At 42.5% G+C, this 12,164-nt stretch overlaps 1 protein-coding gene across 3 annotated transcripts in view; it reads right to left on the bottom strand.

Annotated features, from left to right (window-relative positions):
- Nucleotides 1-12,164, bottom strand: part of bltp3b (bridge-like lipid transfer protein family member 3B) — a 182,501-nt gene that overhangs the window by 88,139 nt on the left and 82,198 nt on the right. For all 3 annotated transcript variants that reach the window (XM_070897438.1, XM_070897436.1, XM_070897437.1), the window contains exons 4-7: nucleotides 9,695-9,786; nucleotides 2,603-2,792; nucleotides 1,479-1,619; nucleotides 873-1,043 (exon numbers count right to left, since the gene is read on the bottom strand). In XM_070897438.1, the coding sequence (XP_070753539.1) occupies nucleotides 873-1,043; nucleotides 1,479-1,619; nucleotides 2,603-2,792; nucleotides 9,695-9,786 (594 nt within the window). The remainder of the gene's footprint in view (nucleotides 1-872; nucleotides 1,044-1,478; nucleotides 1,620-2,602; nucleotides 2,793-9,694; nucleotides 9,787-12,164) is intronic.

The raw sequence follows: 12,164 nt of genomic DNA, 5'->3' as shown, positions 1-12,164 counted from the left end.
TAAATGCTTAACAATGCAATGTATAGGCAGTGTCAGTAGAGGGCAATATTATAGTTTTGTGCAAAAGAAAACATCCAAAATACATTTCCTTCTGGGACATAAAAATTTCACTGTTTCCATAAACAACAGAAATCTCAAAACCATTCTGTTGAAACATTGCTCTTTTTAATAGTTAGGAAGTTAAACTCTCAACCAGCTTTAAATCTCAAACTATCGAAAAAAACTCTAGAATCTGGATTGTAACTATAAGCACCTGAATTCTACCTTGAGTTATTAATCATTAAATTGTACCACTAAATACCATCATACTCGGGCTGTTTCATTCTAATCCATATAAATCTCCTTCAGACAACTGTCAGTTACACTGTGCTGACAAACAAACTTTAGGAAAACACTAATTTTAGATACCTCTATTTCTGAGAGTGAGTTAAAAGCAGTGATTCCACCTCGGGGTTCAAATAACATAAACCATTTGAGCTTTACTCTCTCTCCTTAGGTTATTCGCACTGCTTTGCTGCACTCCTGGGTATGAAAGATTCTATAAATAATTAGATTCGTTTTCTGTTTAGCTCTGGTATTAATAGTTATTTATAAATGATTCACCTTGGGCATTTATCATACTACTGTAAAGTTTTCATTCTGCAATGTTGACTTTAAATCAATAAAATTAAAAAAGGAAATGCATACAATAGGACAAGTGCCTTTTAAGGCAATCCCATTATAAAGCACACAAGCTTATGCTTTCATTGCTACTTTTGTCAATACACCAATCACAAGCCTTGACCATGATACCAATTTATGTACATATATTCCCATTTGGATTTGTTATTCACAAAATAAAACTCGAAAATGAAAGAAGTATAAATACTGACCTGCGTGGGTTCAGTAGCCATACTCTTTCTTTGCTGTGCAGATTTTTCCATGACTTCGCTCAGTGATTTTGAATACTGCGCCATTGCCTTGAGCTGGGAGTCAGTCAAAACCCACAACAAATCATCCAAAATAAGCACCAGTTTTGATGCCACCACGTTACAATCCTTTAACTGTTCAAGAGAAAATAAGAAAAATTAGATCTTAAATCCTACCTGAGACCCAATACATCCAAGCCCAAGCTAAAATGGGAGTTGCACTGAACTCATTCTGCGACAAAATGTCTCTCAAGCATTAAGGTATCACTGCATTAACAATGATAATGACAACAAGCGTCACAATGGATACATCATCATCATAGTCTTTTTCATTTTAAAATCTTCAAGACATGTTCTAAAGATATGTCTAAAGTGCTTAAAAACAATGAAAAATGTTGCCAGTTTCACAACAATGTGTTCGCTTTACCTGTCCACCTTAACCAATAACTGTGCACTTTGTCCACTCTATATAGCCTTTTATCTAGCTCTTTACTGATGCCATTTTGGTGTTGCATCTTAGTGACATTGCTTTTTTTCTCCCGTCAAAAGAAATAATTTACTATTTTGTACCCTTCGCTTCAAGCTGACTTTCAGCTTGGACTGGTTTGTGATGAGCCTCACAGGTGCACTCAGGATATCATGTTCCTCGTTCTGGATAGCATCTGCCTCTATTCGGATCATCTGCCAGGTAATCTCCTTGAATGTCAGGACCTAAACATACAAGAAGAGAGTCAGCTGTCAACCAGCAATAGCAAATATCAGGATTCTCCTTTAAATAAATTAGGCCCAAGAATAAAACTGGGAATCAATGTGCTAAACTGAAATGCCACAGGTGTTTTATTACAGCACCATCAGACCTTGTCTGTGGTCTAAGAAACTCACAAGTGGTACATAGATTAAGAAGCCCAAGTAGTTTTCTGGCACAATTCACAAGCTGCCACTGTGAGGTGGTGAGTAGATGTTAGTCATCTCATGGGGAGAGAGCAGAAAAAGCAGAAAAGAAGTCAGCCCAGGCCTGCCTGACACATCTATTTGCAGTGAAACAGCAGAGAGATCTGGAAACAGGTCCACGTACTCTAAGCTGAATTTTCAGTGCACGAGGTGAGGAGAAACACAGATGGAAAATAAGCAAAATTTTAAAACAAAAATCTAAAAGCTTTGGTTTGCTTATTTTGATGAGATTTCTGGAATTTCAATCAGCACAAGAATCAGGAGTAAGTGTAACAGCAGGGACAATAATGCCCACCTCAAATATGGTCATTTATCGAAGAGCAAGCAGAGATGCCCGAGACCACTTTCTCAGCCCTTGGTAGAACCTAATGTAGGGGCAAAGGGTCACTGGGAGCAGACATGTGCGGTTTCCCAAGGGAAGGAGGCCAGCACCCCAAGGGCAATCTTCGGTCGAACTTTCAGGTCTCTTTGGGTGCCTCCAATTGGCAGATTAATTAGTGAACCTCCCCCGATTCTGGAAATTGCTTCAGGCTGGGTTCAGAAGGTTCTCTATGGACACATCTCACCAGTTACACAGGCTTGCGCCCCATTGTAGTTGAAATTCTAGTTACAACCCATCATTTACAAAAGAAATACTTATAGTTTTTGTTAATCAGCCAAGTAAAAGCACATTTCAAATTTATCATCAATGAAATATGGGATGGAGCATCAAAGAAGAATTCCAAAAGAAAGCTAGTATTTACCTCCCCACGCTGAGGATCGTGTATTCGGGTGAACCGCAAGTCACTTTGTTGCCAGCTTGTATTTACACTATGTATTTGCAGCTGGGACAACTCAAAGGATGCATTGAAAGCTTTTGCATTGATTTTGATAATGATGGAATTCACAGAGAGAGAGATGCCTTCTACAACTTTTTCAGCAAAGCCATATTCACTACAGGAAGAATAAAATTAAAAAGCAAGTCATTCATAGAAAACATGGAAAGTAGGTGCAGGAGTAGGCCGTTCGGCCCTTCGAGCCTGCACCACCAATCACTATCATGGCTGATCATGCAACTTCAATACCCCATTCCTGCTTTCTCTCCATAACCCTTGAACCCTTTAGCCGCAAGGGCCACATCTAACTCCCTTTTGAATATATCTAATGAACTGGCCTCAACAACTTTCTGTGGTAGAGAATTCCACAGGTTCAGAATTCTCTGAGTGAAGAAGTTTCTCCTCATCTCGGTCCTAAATGGCTTACCCCTTATCCTTCGACTGTGACCCCTGGTTCTGGACTTCCCCAACATCGGGAACATTCTTCCAGCATCGAACCTGTCCAATCCCGTCAGAATTTTATATGTTTCTATGAGATCCCCTTTCATTCTTCTAAATTCCAGTGAATATCAGCCGAGTCGATCCAGTCTTTCTTCATATGTCAGTCCTGCCATCCTGGGAATCAGTCTGGTGAACCTTCGCTGCATTCCCTCAATAGCAAGAATGGCCTTCCTCAGATTGGGAGACCAAAACTGTACACAATATTCAAGGTGTGGCCTCACCAAGGCCCTGTACAACTGCAGTGAGACCTCCCTGCTCCTATACTCAAATCCTCTCGCCATGAAAGCCAACATGCCACTTGCCTCCTTCACCGCCTGCTGTACCTGCATGCCTACCTTCAATGACTGATGTACCATGGCACCCAGGTCTCGTTGCACCTCCCCTTTTACTAATGTCACCATTCAGATAATAATCTGTCTTCCTGTATTTGTCACCAAAGTGGATAACCTCACACTTATCCACATTATACTGCATCTGCCATGCATTTGTCCATTCACCTAACTTGTCCAAGTCCCCCTGCGGCCTCCGAGCATCCTCCTCGCAGCTCGCATTGCCACCCAGTTTAGTGTCATCTGCAAACTTGGAGATATTACATTCAATTACTTCATCTAAATCATTAAAGTATATTGGAAATAAGCTGGGGTCCCAGCACTGAACCCTGGCGGCATTCCACGAGTCACTGCCTGCCAATCTGAAAAGGACCCTTTTATTCCTATTCTTTGCTTCCTGTCTGCCAACCAGTTCTCTATCCACGTCAATACGTTATCCCCACTACCATGTGCCTTAGTTTTGCACACTAACCTCTTGTGTGGGACCTTGTCAAAAGCCTTTTGAAAGTCCAAATACACCATATCCACTGGTTCTCCCTTATCCACTCTACGAGTTACATCCTCAAAAAACTCTAGATTTGTCAAACATGATTTCCCTTTCATAAATCCATGCTGACTTGGGCTGATCCTGTCACTGCTTTCCAAATGCGTTGCTATTACATCTTTAATAATTGATTCCTGTATTTCCCCCACCACTGATGTCAGGCTAACCGGTTTTCGTTCTCCCTCCTTTTTTTAAAAAAAAGTGGGGTTACATTAGCTACCTTCCAATCCATAGGAACTGAACCAAACCAGAGTCCATGGAATGTTGGAAAATGACCACCAATGCATCTACTATTTCTGGGGCCACTTCCTTAAGTACTCTGGGATGCAGACGATCATGCCCTGGGGATTTATCAGCCTTCAAGTCCCTTCAATTTCCCCAACACCATTTCCTGATTAATAAAGGATTTCCCTCAGTTCCCCCTTCTCGCGAGACCCTCAGCCCCCTAGTATTTTCGGGAGGTTATTAGTGTCTTCCTCAGTGAAGACAGAACCCAAGATTTGTTCAATTGGTTTGCCATTTCTTTGTTCCCAATTATGAATTCACCTGATTCTGACCGCAAGGGACCTACAATAGTCTTCACTAATCTTTTTCTCTTCACATATCTATAGAAGCTTTTGCAGTCAGTTATTATGTTCCCTGCAAGCTTCCTCTCATACTCTCTTTTCCCCCTCCAAATTAAACCCAGAGTCCACCTCTGCTGAATTCTAAATTTCTCCCAGTCCTCAGGTTTGCTGCTTTTTCTGGCGAATTTATATGCCTTTTCCTTGGATTTAACACTTTCCTTAATTTCTCGTTAGCCACGGTTGAGCCACCTTCCCTTTTTTATTCTTATGCCACACAGGGATGTACAATTGTTGTAGTTCATCCAGGTGATATTTAAATTCTGCCATTGCCTATCCACCGTCAACCCTTTAAGTATCATTCTCCACTCTATCCTAGCCAATTCACATCTCATACCGTTGAAGTTTCCTTTCTTTAAGTTCAGGACCCGAGTCTCTGAATTAACTGTGTCATTCTCCATCTTAATGAAGAATTCTACCATATTCTGGTCACTCTTCCCCAAGGGGCCCCGCACGACCAGATTGCTAATTAATCCTTTCTCGTTACACAAGACCCAGTCCAGGATGGCCTGCTCTCTAGTTGGTTCCTCGACATATTGGTCTCGAAAACCATCCCTTTTCCACTCCAGGAAATCCTCCTTCACAGTATTGCTACCAGTTTGGTTAGCTCAATCAATATGCAGATTAAAGTCACCCATGACAACTGCTGTACCCTTATTTCATGCATCCCTAATTTCCTGTTTGGTCCCATCCCCAACCTCCCTACTACTGTTTGATGGTCTGTACACAACTCCCACTAACGTTTTCTGCCCTTTGGTGTTTCGCAGCTCGACCCATGTAGACTCTACATCATCCACGCTAATGTCCTTCCTTACTTTTGCATTAATCTCCTCTAACCAGTAACGCTACTCCACCTCCTTTTCCTTCCTGTCTGTCCTTCCTGAATATTGAATACTCCTGGATGTTGAGATCCCAGCCTTGGTTACCTTGGAGCCATGTCAATCTGCAGAGTCAATTTATCCACCTTATTACGAATGCTCCTCGCATTGAGACTCAGAGCCTTCAGGCTTGTTTTTTTAAAACACTCTGTCTTAGAATTATGTTGTAATGTGGCCCTTTTTGATTTTTGCCCTTGATTTCTCTGCCCTCCACTCTTGCTTTTCTCCTTCCTACCTTTTGCTTCTGCCCCCTTCTTACTTCCCTCTGCCTCCTTGCAGAGATTCCCATCCCCGTCTTTTTAGTTTAAACCCTCCCCAACACCACTAGCAAACAGTCCGCCGAGGACATCGGTTCCAATCCTGCCCAGGTGCAGACCGCCCGGTGTGTACTGGTCCCACCTCCCCCCAGAACCGGTTCCAATGTCCCATGAATTTGAATCCCTCCCCCATGCACCATTCCTCAAGCCAGGTATTCATCTGAGCTATCCTGCAAATCCTACTCTGACTCGCACGTGGCACTGGTAGCAATCTCAAGATTACTACCTTTGAGGTCCTACTTTTTAAATCGAGCTCCCTAAATTCAGCTTGTTGGACCTCATCCCATTTTTTACCTATATCGTTGGTACCCATATGTACCGCGACAGCTGGCTGTTCACCCTACCCCTCCAGAATGCGCTGCAGCCTCTCAGAGACATCCTTGACCCTTGCACCAGGGATGCAACATACCATCTTGGAGTCTCATTTACGGCTGCAGAAACGCCTATCTATTCCCCTTCAATAGAATCCCCCATCACTATAGCTCTCCCACTCTTTTTCCTGCCCTCCTGTGCATCAGAACCACCCCTGGTGCCATGGACTTGGCTGCTGCTGCCTTCCCCTGATCAGCCATCTCCCCCAACAGTACCCAAGGTGGTGCATCTGTTTTGGAAGATGACGACCGCAGCAGACCCCTGCATGACCTTCCTTCCCATTCCCTATCTGAACATAAGAATTAGGAACAGGAGTAGACCATCTAGCCCCTCGAGCCTGCTCCGCCACTCAACAAGATCATGGCTGATCTGGCCGTGGACTCAGCGCCACTTACCCGCCCGCTCCCCATAACCCTTAATTCCCTTATTGGTTAAAAATCTATCTGTGACTTGAATACATTCAATGAGCTAGCCTCAACTGCTTCCCTGGGCAGAGAATTCCACAGATTCATAACCCTCTGGGAGAAGAAATTCCTTCTCAACTCGATTTTAAATTGGCTCCCCCGCATTTTGAGGCTGTGCCCCCTAGTTCTAGTCTCCCCGACCAGTGGAAACAACCTCTCTGCCTCTATCTTGTCTATCCCTTTCATTATTTTAAATGTTTCTGTAAGATCACCCTTCATCCTTCTGAACTCCGAGTAAAGACCCAGTCTACTCAATCTATCATCATAAGGTAACCCCCTCATCTCCGGAATCAGCCTTGTGAATCGTCTCTGTACCCACTCCAAAGCTAGTATATCCTTCCTTAAGTAAGGTGACCAAAATTGCATGCAGTACTCCAGGTGCGTGCGGCCTCACCAATACCCTGTACAGTTGCAGCAGGACCTTCATGCTTTTGTACTCCATCCCTCTAGCAATGAAGGCCAACATTCCAGTCACCTTCCTGATTACCTGCTGCACCTGCAAACTAATTTTTTGGAATTCATGCACAAGGACCCCCAGAGATCCCTCTGCACAACAGCATGTTGTAATTTCTCCCCATTCAAATAATATTCCCTTTTACTGTTTCTCCCCCCCCCCCCACCCCCACCACCAAGGTGGATGACCTCACATTTTCCGACATTGTATTCCATCTGCCAAACCTTAGCCCATTCGCTTAACCTATCTAAATCTCTTTGCAGCCTCCCTGTGTCCTCTACACAACCCACTTTCCCACTAATCTTTGTGTCATCTACAAATTTTGTTACACTACACTCTGTCCTCTCTTCCAGGTCATCTATGTATATTGTAAACAGTTGTGGTCCCAGCACTGATCCCTGTGCACACCACTAACCACCAATTTCCAACCCGAAAAGGACCCATTTATCCCGACTCTCTGCTTTCTGTTAGCCAGCAAATTCTCTATTCATGCTAATACATTTCCTCTGACTCCGCGTACCTTTATCTTCTGCAGTAACCTTTTGTGTGGCACCTTATCGAATGCCTTTTGGAAATCTAAATACACTACATCCATCGGTACACCTCTATCCACCATGCTCGTTATATCCTCAAAGAATTCCAGTAAATTAGTTAAACATGATTTCCCCTTCATGAATCCATGTTGCGTCTGCTTGATTGCACTATTCCTATCTAGATGTCCCGCTATTTCTTCCTTAATGACAGCTTTAAGCATTTTCCCCACTACAGATGTTAAACTAACCGGCCTATAGTTATCTGCCTTTTGTCTGCCCCCATTTTTAAATAGAGGCGTTACATTAGCTGCTTTCCAATCCGATGGTACCTCCCCAGAGTCCAGAGAATTTTGGCAGATTATAATGAATGCATCTGCTATAACTTTCACAATCTCAATACCCTGGGATGCATTTTATCAGAACCAGGGGACTTGTCTACCTTGAGATCCATTAGCCTGTCCAGCACTACCTCCCTAGTGATGGTGATTGTCTCAAGGTCCTCCCTTCCCACATTCCCGTGACCAGCAATTATTGGCATGGTTTTTGTGTCTTCCACTGTGAAGACCGAAGCAAAATAATTGTTTAAGGTCTCGGCCATTTCCACATTTCCCATTATTAAATCCCCTTTCTCATCTTCGAAGGGACCAACATTTACTTTAGTCACTCTTTTCCGTTTTATATATCGGTAAAAGCTTGTACTATCTGTTGTTATGTTTTGCGCAAGTTTACTTTCGTAATCTATCTTTCCTTTCTTTATTGCTTTCATAGTCATTCTTTGCTGTTGTTTAACATTTTCAAAATCTTCGAGTTTCCCACTAACCTTGGCCACCTTATACGCATTGGTTTTTAATTTGATACTATCCTTTATTTCCTTGGTTATCCACAGCTGGTTATCCCTTCTCTTTATGCCCTTTTTCACTGGAATATATTTTTGTTGAGCACTATGAAAGAGTTCCTTTAAAGTCCTCCACTGTTCCTCACTGGCTGTGTACCTGCAGTGAGACCAATTCACTAAACGTGCTATTCATGACATCCTCAGCATCGCGGATGCTCCAGAGTGAATCCATGCGCAGCTCCAGTGCCGCAATGCGGTCTGTCAAGAGCTGCAGCTGGATAAGCTTCCTGCACATGTAGTTGTCAGGGACACTGGAAGCGTCCCTGACTTCCCACATAGCACAGGAGGAGCATGACACGGGTCTGGGCTCTCCTGCCATGGCTTAACCCTTAAATTAACCGAAATGATAACAACGCCAAAGGTTTCTTTCTGATCAGAAAAGAAAAAGAAAAAAGATTAAATACTCACAAATCCACCAGCCAATCACTTACCCTCTTGGCTTCGATTTCTTTTTACTTCTTTGTTTATCATCTGCCCCTGCACCAGCTGACCTCCTCCGACTGCTGGGCCCCCTTTTATGGGCCTCGTTGCTCCCGACCTCCTCCACTCCTCCGGCTCCCGGTCTTTTTACACTGCTCCTCCGACTCTCCGGCTCCCGCTCTTTTTAAACTGCTCCTCCGACACTCCAGCTCCCGTTCTTTTTAAACTGCCCATTCCTCAGACTCTCCGATCCTCATTGGAAGTGAATTCCTCGCCTACCTCCGGCCCTCCTGCTCCTCGGACTCCTGGCCTCCCGAACTCCCAGGTTGGTTGGCGTTGGTCAGCTGCTGCTCTTGCGATGCTCCAACCTGCTGCTTTTATCCCCACTGGTCAGCTGAACTGAAGAAATGTACTCACAATACACTTAACATTTCAATTGTAAGTAAACTGCTTATTTCATCACTTTTTGAAAGCAATAAAACATAGACTAGGCATTGATTTAACACAAATAATTTTTGTGGTTTTGCACCAAATTTCAGTTTAGATTATTTTTGAAGTTTAGATTCAGAGAAGACAAAACCTACTTCCAAATAAAATAATAAAAATAAATATATTGCATTGAAGTCCTGGGCTGCATTTCTGCTACAGCAATTTTCCTGAATGTTTTAGATTTTTGACTTAATGACTCACCTTTGACCTGAAGCTGTTGCAATCGGAGATGGTCCATTCGGAGGCCGAGGCTCTTCACAAGTTCTCATTTCCATTTCTACCTTATCCAGAAACTAGATGAAGACAACAAAAAAAGTCTCAAAATACAGATTGAAGTAATTGGCTGAACAGATCACTTCAGTTCGGATATCTCACGCGATATGAAAAATGAACCTTTCTTTGGAAATATTTCTCCTCTTACACCTCTGCTTCTGAAAGCAACAATTCATACTGCATTACAGTTCCACAGTCAATGACAGCAATCCAGAGTCTCAATCTAAGTGCCATTTGTCCTGTGTGACCCTTGACAACAAGCATCAGTGGGCTTTTCAATCCAGGGTTATCACACCCGAGTTTCAACATCCCTTCACCAGCACCTACATACACATACCTCAAGCAGTGGTCAGTAGGCAGCGATTACAAACAAGAACTCAAATTATATTTCCCCTCTGCCTTCAAAGCTCAGGATCACCAAGACCAATTTTATCTCCCACTGCAGCTCCAATGACATTGGATAATTCGACACAACTCGGGTAACAGACTTCCAGTCCAAATGGTTCAGTGTGCTCTTGCCCAGTGGAAGAGATTATTTTCAATACACCAAAAATGCTGATGATACTACAACACCTCAGATCATGCCTGGCGCAAGCACTCCTTAATAGAAATTAATTTTATTACTGAACCACAATCATGAGATGATTGAATTGAGAGCAATGAACATAGAAAATAATCCAAACCATAATATTAGTGTACACAATCCATGGAATTGAAAGGTGAAATAATCATATAATCTTATAGGACAGAACGAGAACATTCGGCTCAATGTGCCTGTGCCAGGTCTTTGAAAGAGCTATCCAATTAGTCCCACTTCCCTGCTCTTTCCCCATAACCCTGCAAATTTTTCCTTTTCAAGTTTATATCCAATTTCATGGGCTTTGCTTTGCAACTTAGTTTCTATGGGCTCAATATCCCTTTGCTCTCGGTCCATAATTTAGTCACATGCATCTCAAATCATGCTCGGACTTTGTGGAACAATTTTTACCGACATTTATTCTGCATTTCACTTTTTAGGGTGACTGAATCCTACATAATGATATTTCATGTATTTTACGAAGTTTTCCCTAATGGCAAGAGCACTGTCAGAGTCACCCTGTAAAGTACGTGTAGCAATACCCGTGCCATTGGAGGAATCGCACAAGTAAGCTTTGCTAACCACTTCAGACAGCAGTTCAGAGTTGACCATGTTATGTGGGACTCGAGTCGCAGGTAGGCCAGACCAGGTAATGACAGAAGGTTTCTTTCCCAAAAAGGACATTAGTAAATGAGTTTTTTTTTTAAAAAACGACAATCCAAAATCTTCATGGTCACTTTTTACTGAAACCAGATTTACTTTCCAGATTTTTTAAAAACATTTTATAAACTGAAATTCAAATTCTCAAATGACCATGGTAGGATTTGAACTCATGTTCTCTGAAGTATTAGTCCAGGACTCACTGGGGACTTCACAGATATAAGAAATTTAATGGGGAAGAGAATATAAGATTGAAACAAAACTTGGATATGCCAGGGAAGTGGCACAAGAGGGCCACAAACTGGAAAATTGAAAATACATGTCAGAAAATAGGTTACCAAGGAAGGTGATTGAGGTCAGAATACTGAACTCTTAAGAAATAGCCAGATTTGTGAATGGAAAGGCAGTAGGGATGGGTATTCTGGAAGGATGAGATCAATGGGGCTGAAGGGCCTTCTTCATTGAAACCTGTCAGGTAAACTAAGCCAACCTGCATCAGTGCAATCCAAGATAACAGTGCCTACAGTTACAAGTGCATCATGAATGATGCTGACTTTAGAGTCAGTGACACTTGTAGTGGTAGGAAATAGCTCTGCACAAAGCGAGAAAATATAAGGGGGAAATAATGGGTATCATCAGCAACAAAAAATCTTTGCAGATTACGTACCTGCGTCGCACAGAGATTATAGCTGACAATTTTTTTTCAATTTACTAAATCATTCACTCAGAATATTGCTTTGAGAATTTTAATTGTCAAATTAATTGTCTCCATTACATAAATAAACAAGCGGATTCATTTCTTGTAAGGTTGCCATGAAAAATTTACAAAGGTATCATGTGAATGCACTGACTTTGAAAACTAACCTAAGGGTCCATAAATTGGGAATCAGGGAGAGGAACAAATGGCAAGAGAACTGAAATGTGAGCTTATAGTGGGGATGTCATAATTTTAACATTTGGCTTTCCCTCGTCAGAACAATCAATAACTTAATATATATATATTCATTCACAGGCTGCGGGCATCGTGGCAAAGGCAGCATTTATTGCCCGTCCCGAATTGCCCGAGAAGGTGGTAGTGAACCGCCTTCTTGAACCGCTGCAGTCCATGTGGTGAAGGTACGTGCTGTTAGTTAAGGAGTTCCAGGATTTTGACCTTGCGAC

The sequence above is a fragment of the Pristiophorus japonicus genome, chromosome 13, assembly GCF_044704955.1.
Source record: "Pristiophorus japonicus isolate sPriJap1 chromosome 13, sPriJap1.hap1, whole genome shotgun sequence".
Lineage (NCBI taxonomy): Eukaryota > Metazoa > Chordata > Chondrichthyes > Pristiophoridae > Pristiophorus > Pristiophorus japonicus.
This window is presented reverse-complemented; position numbering and strand designations above follow the sequence as displayed.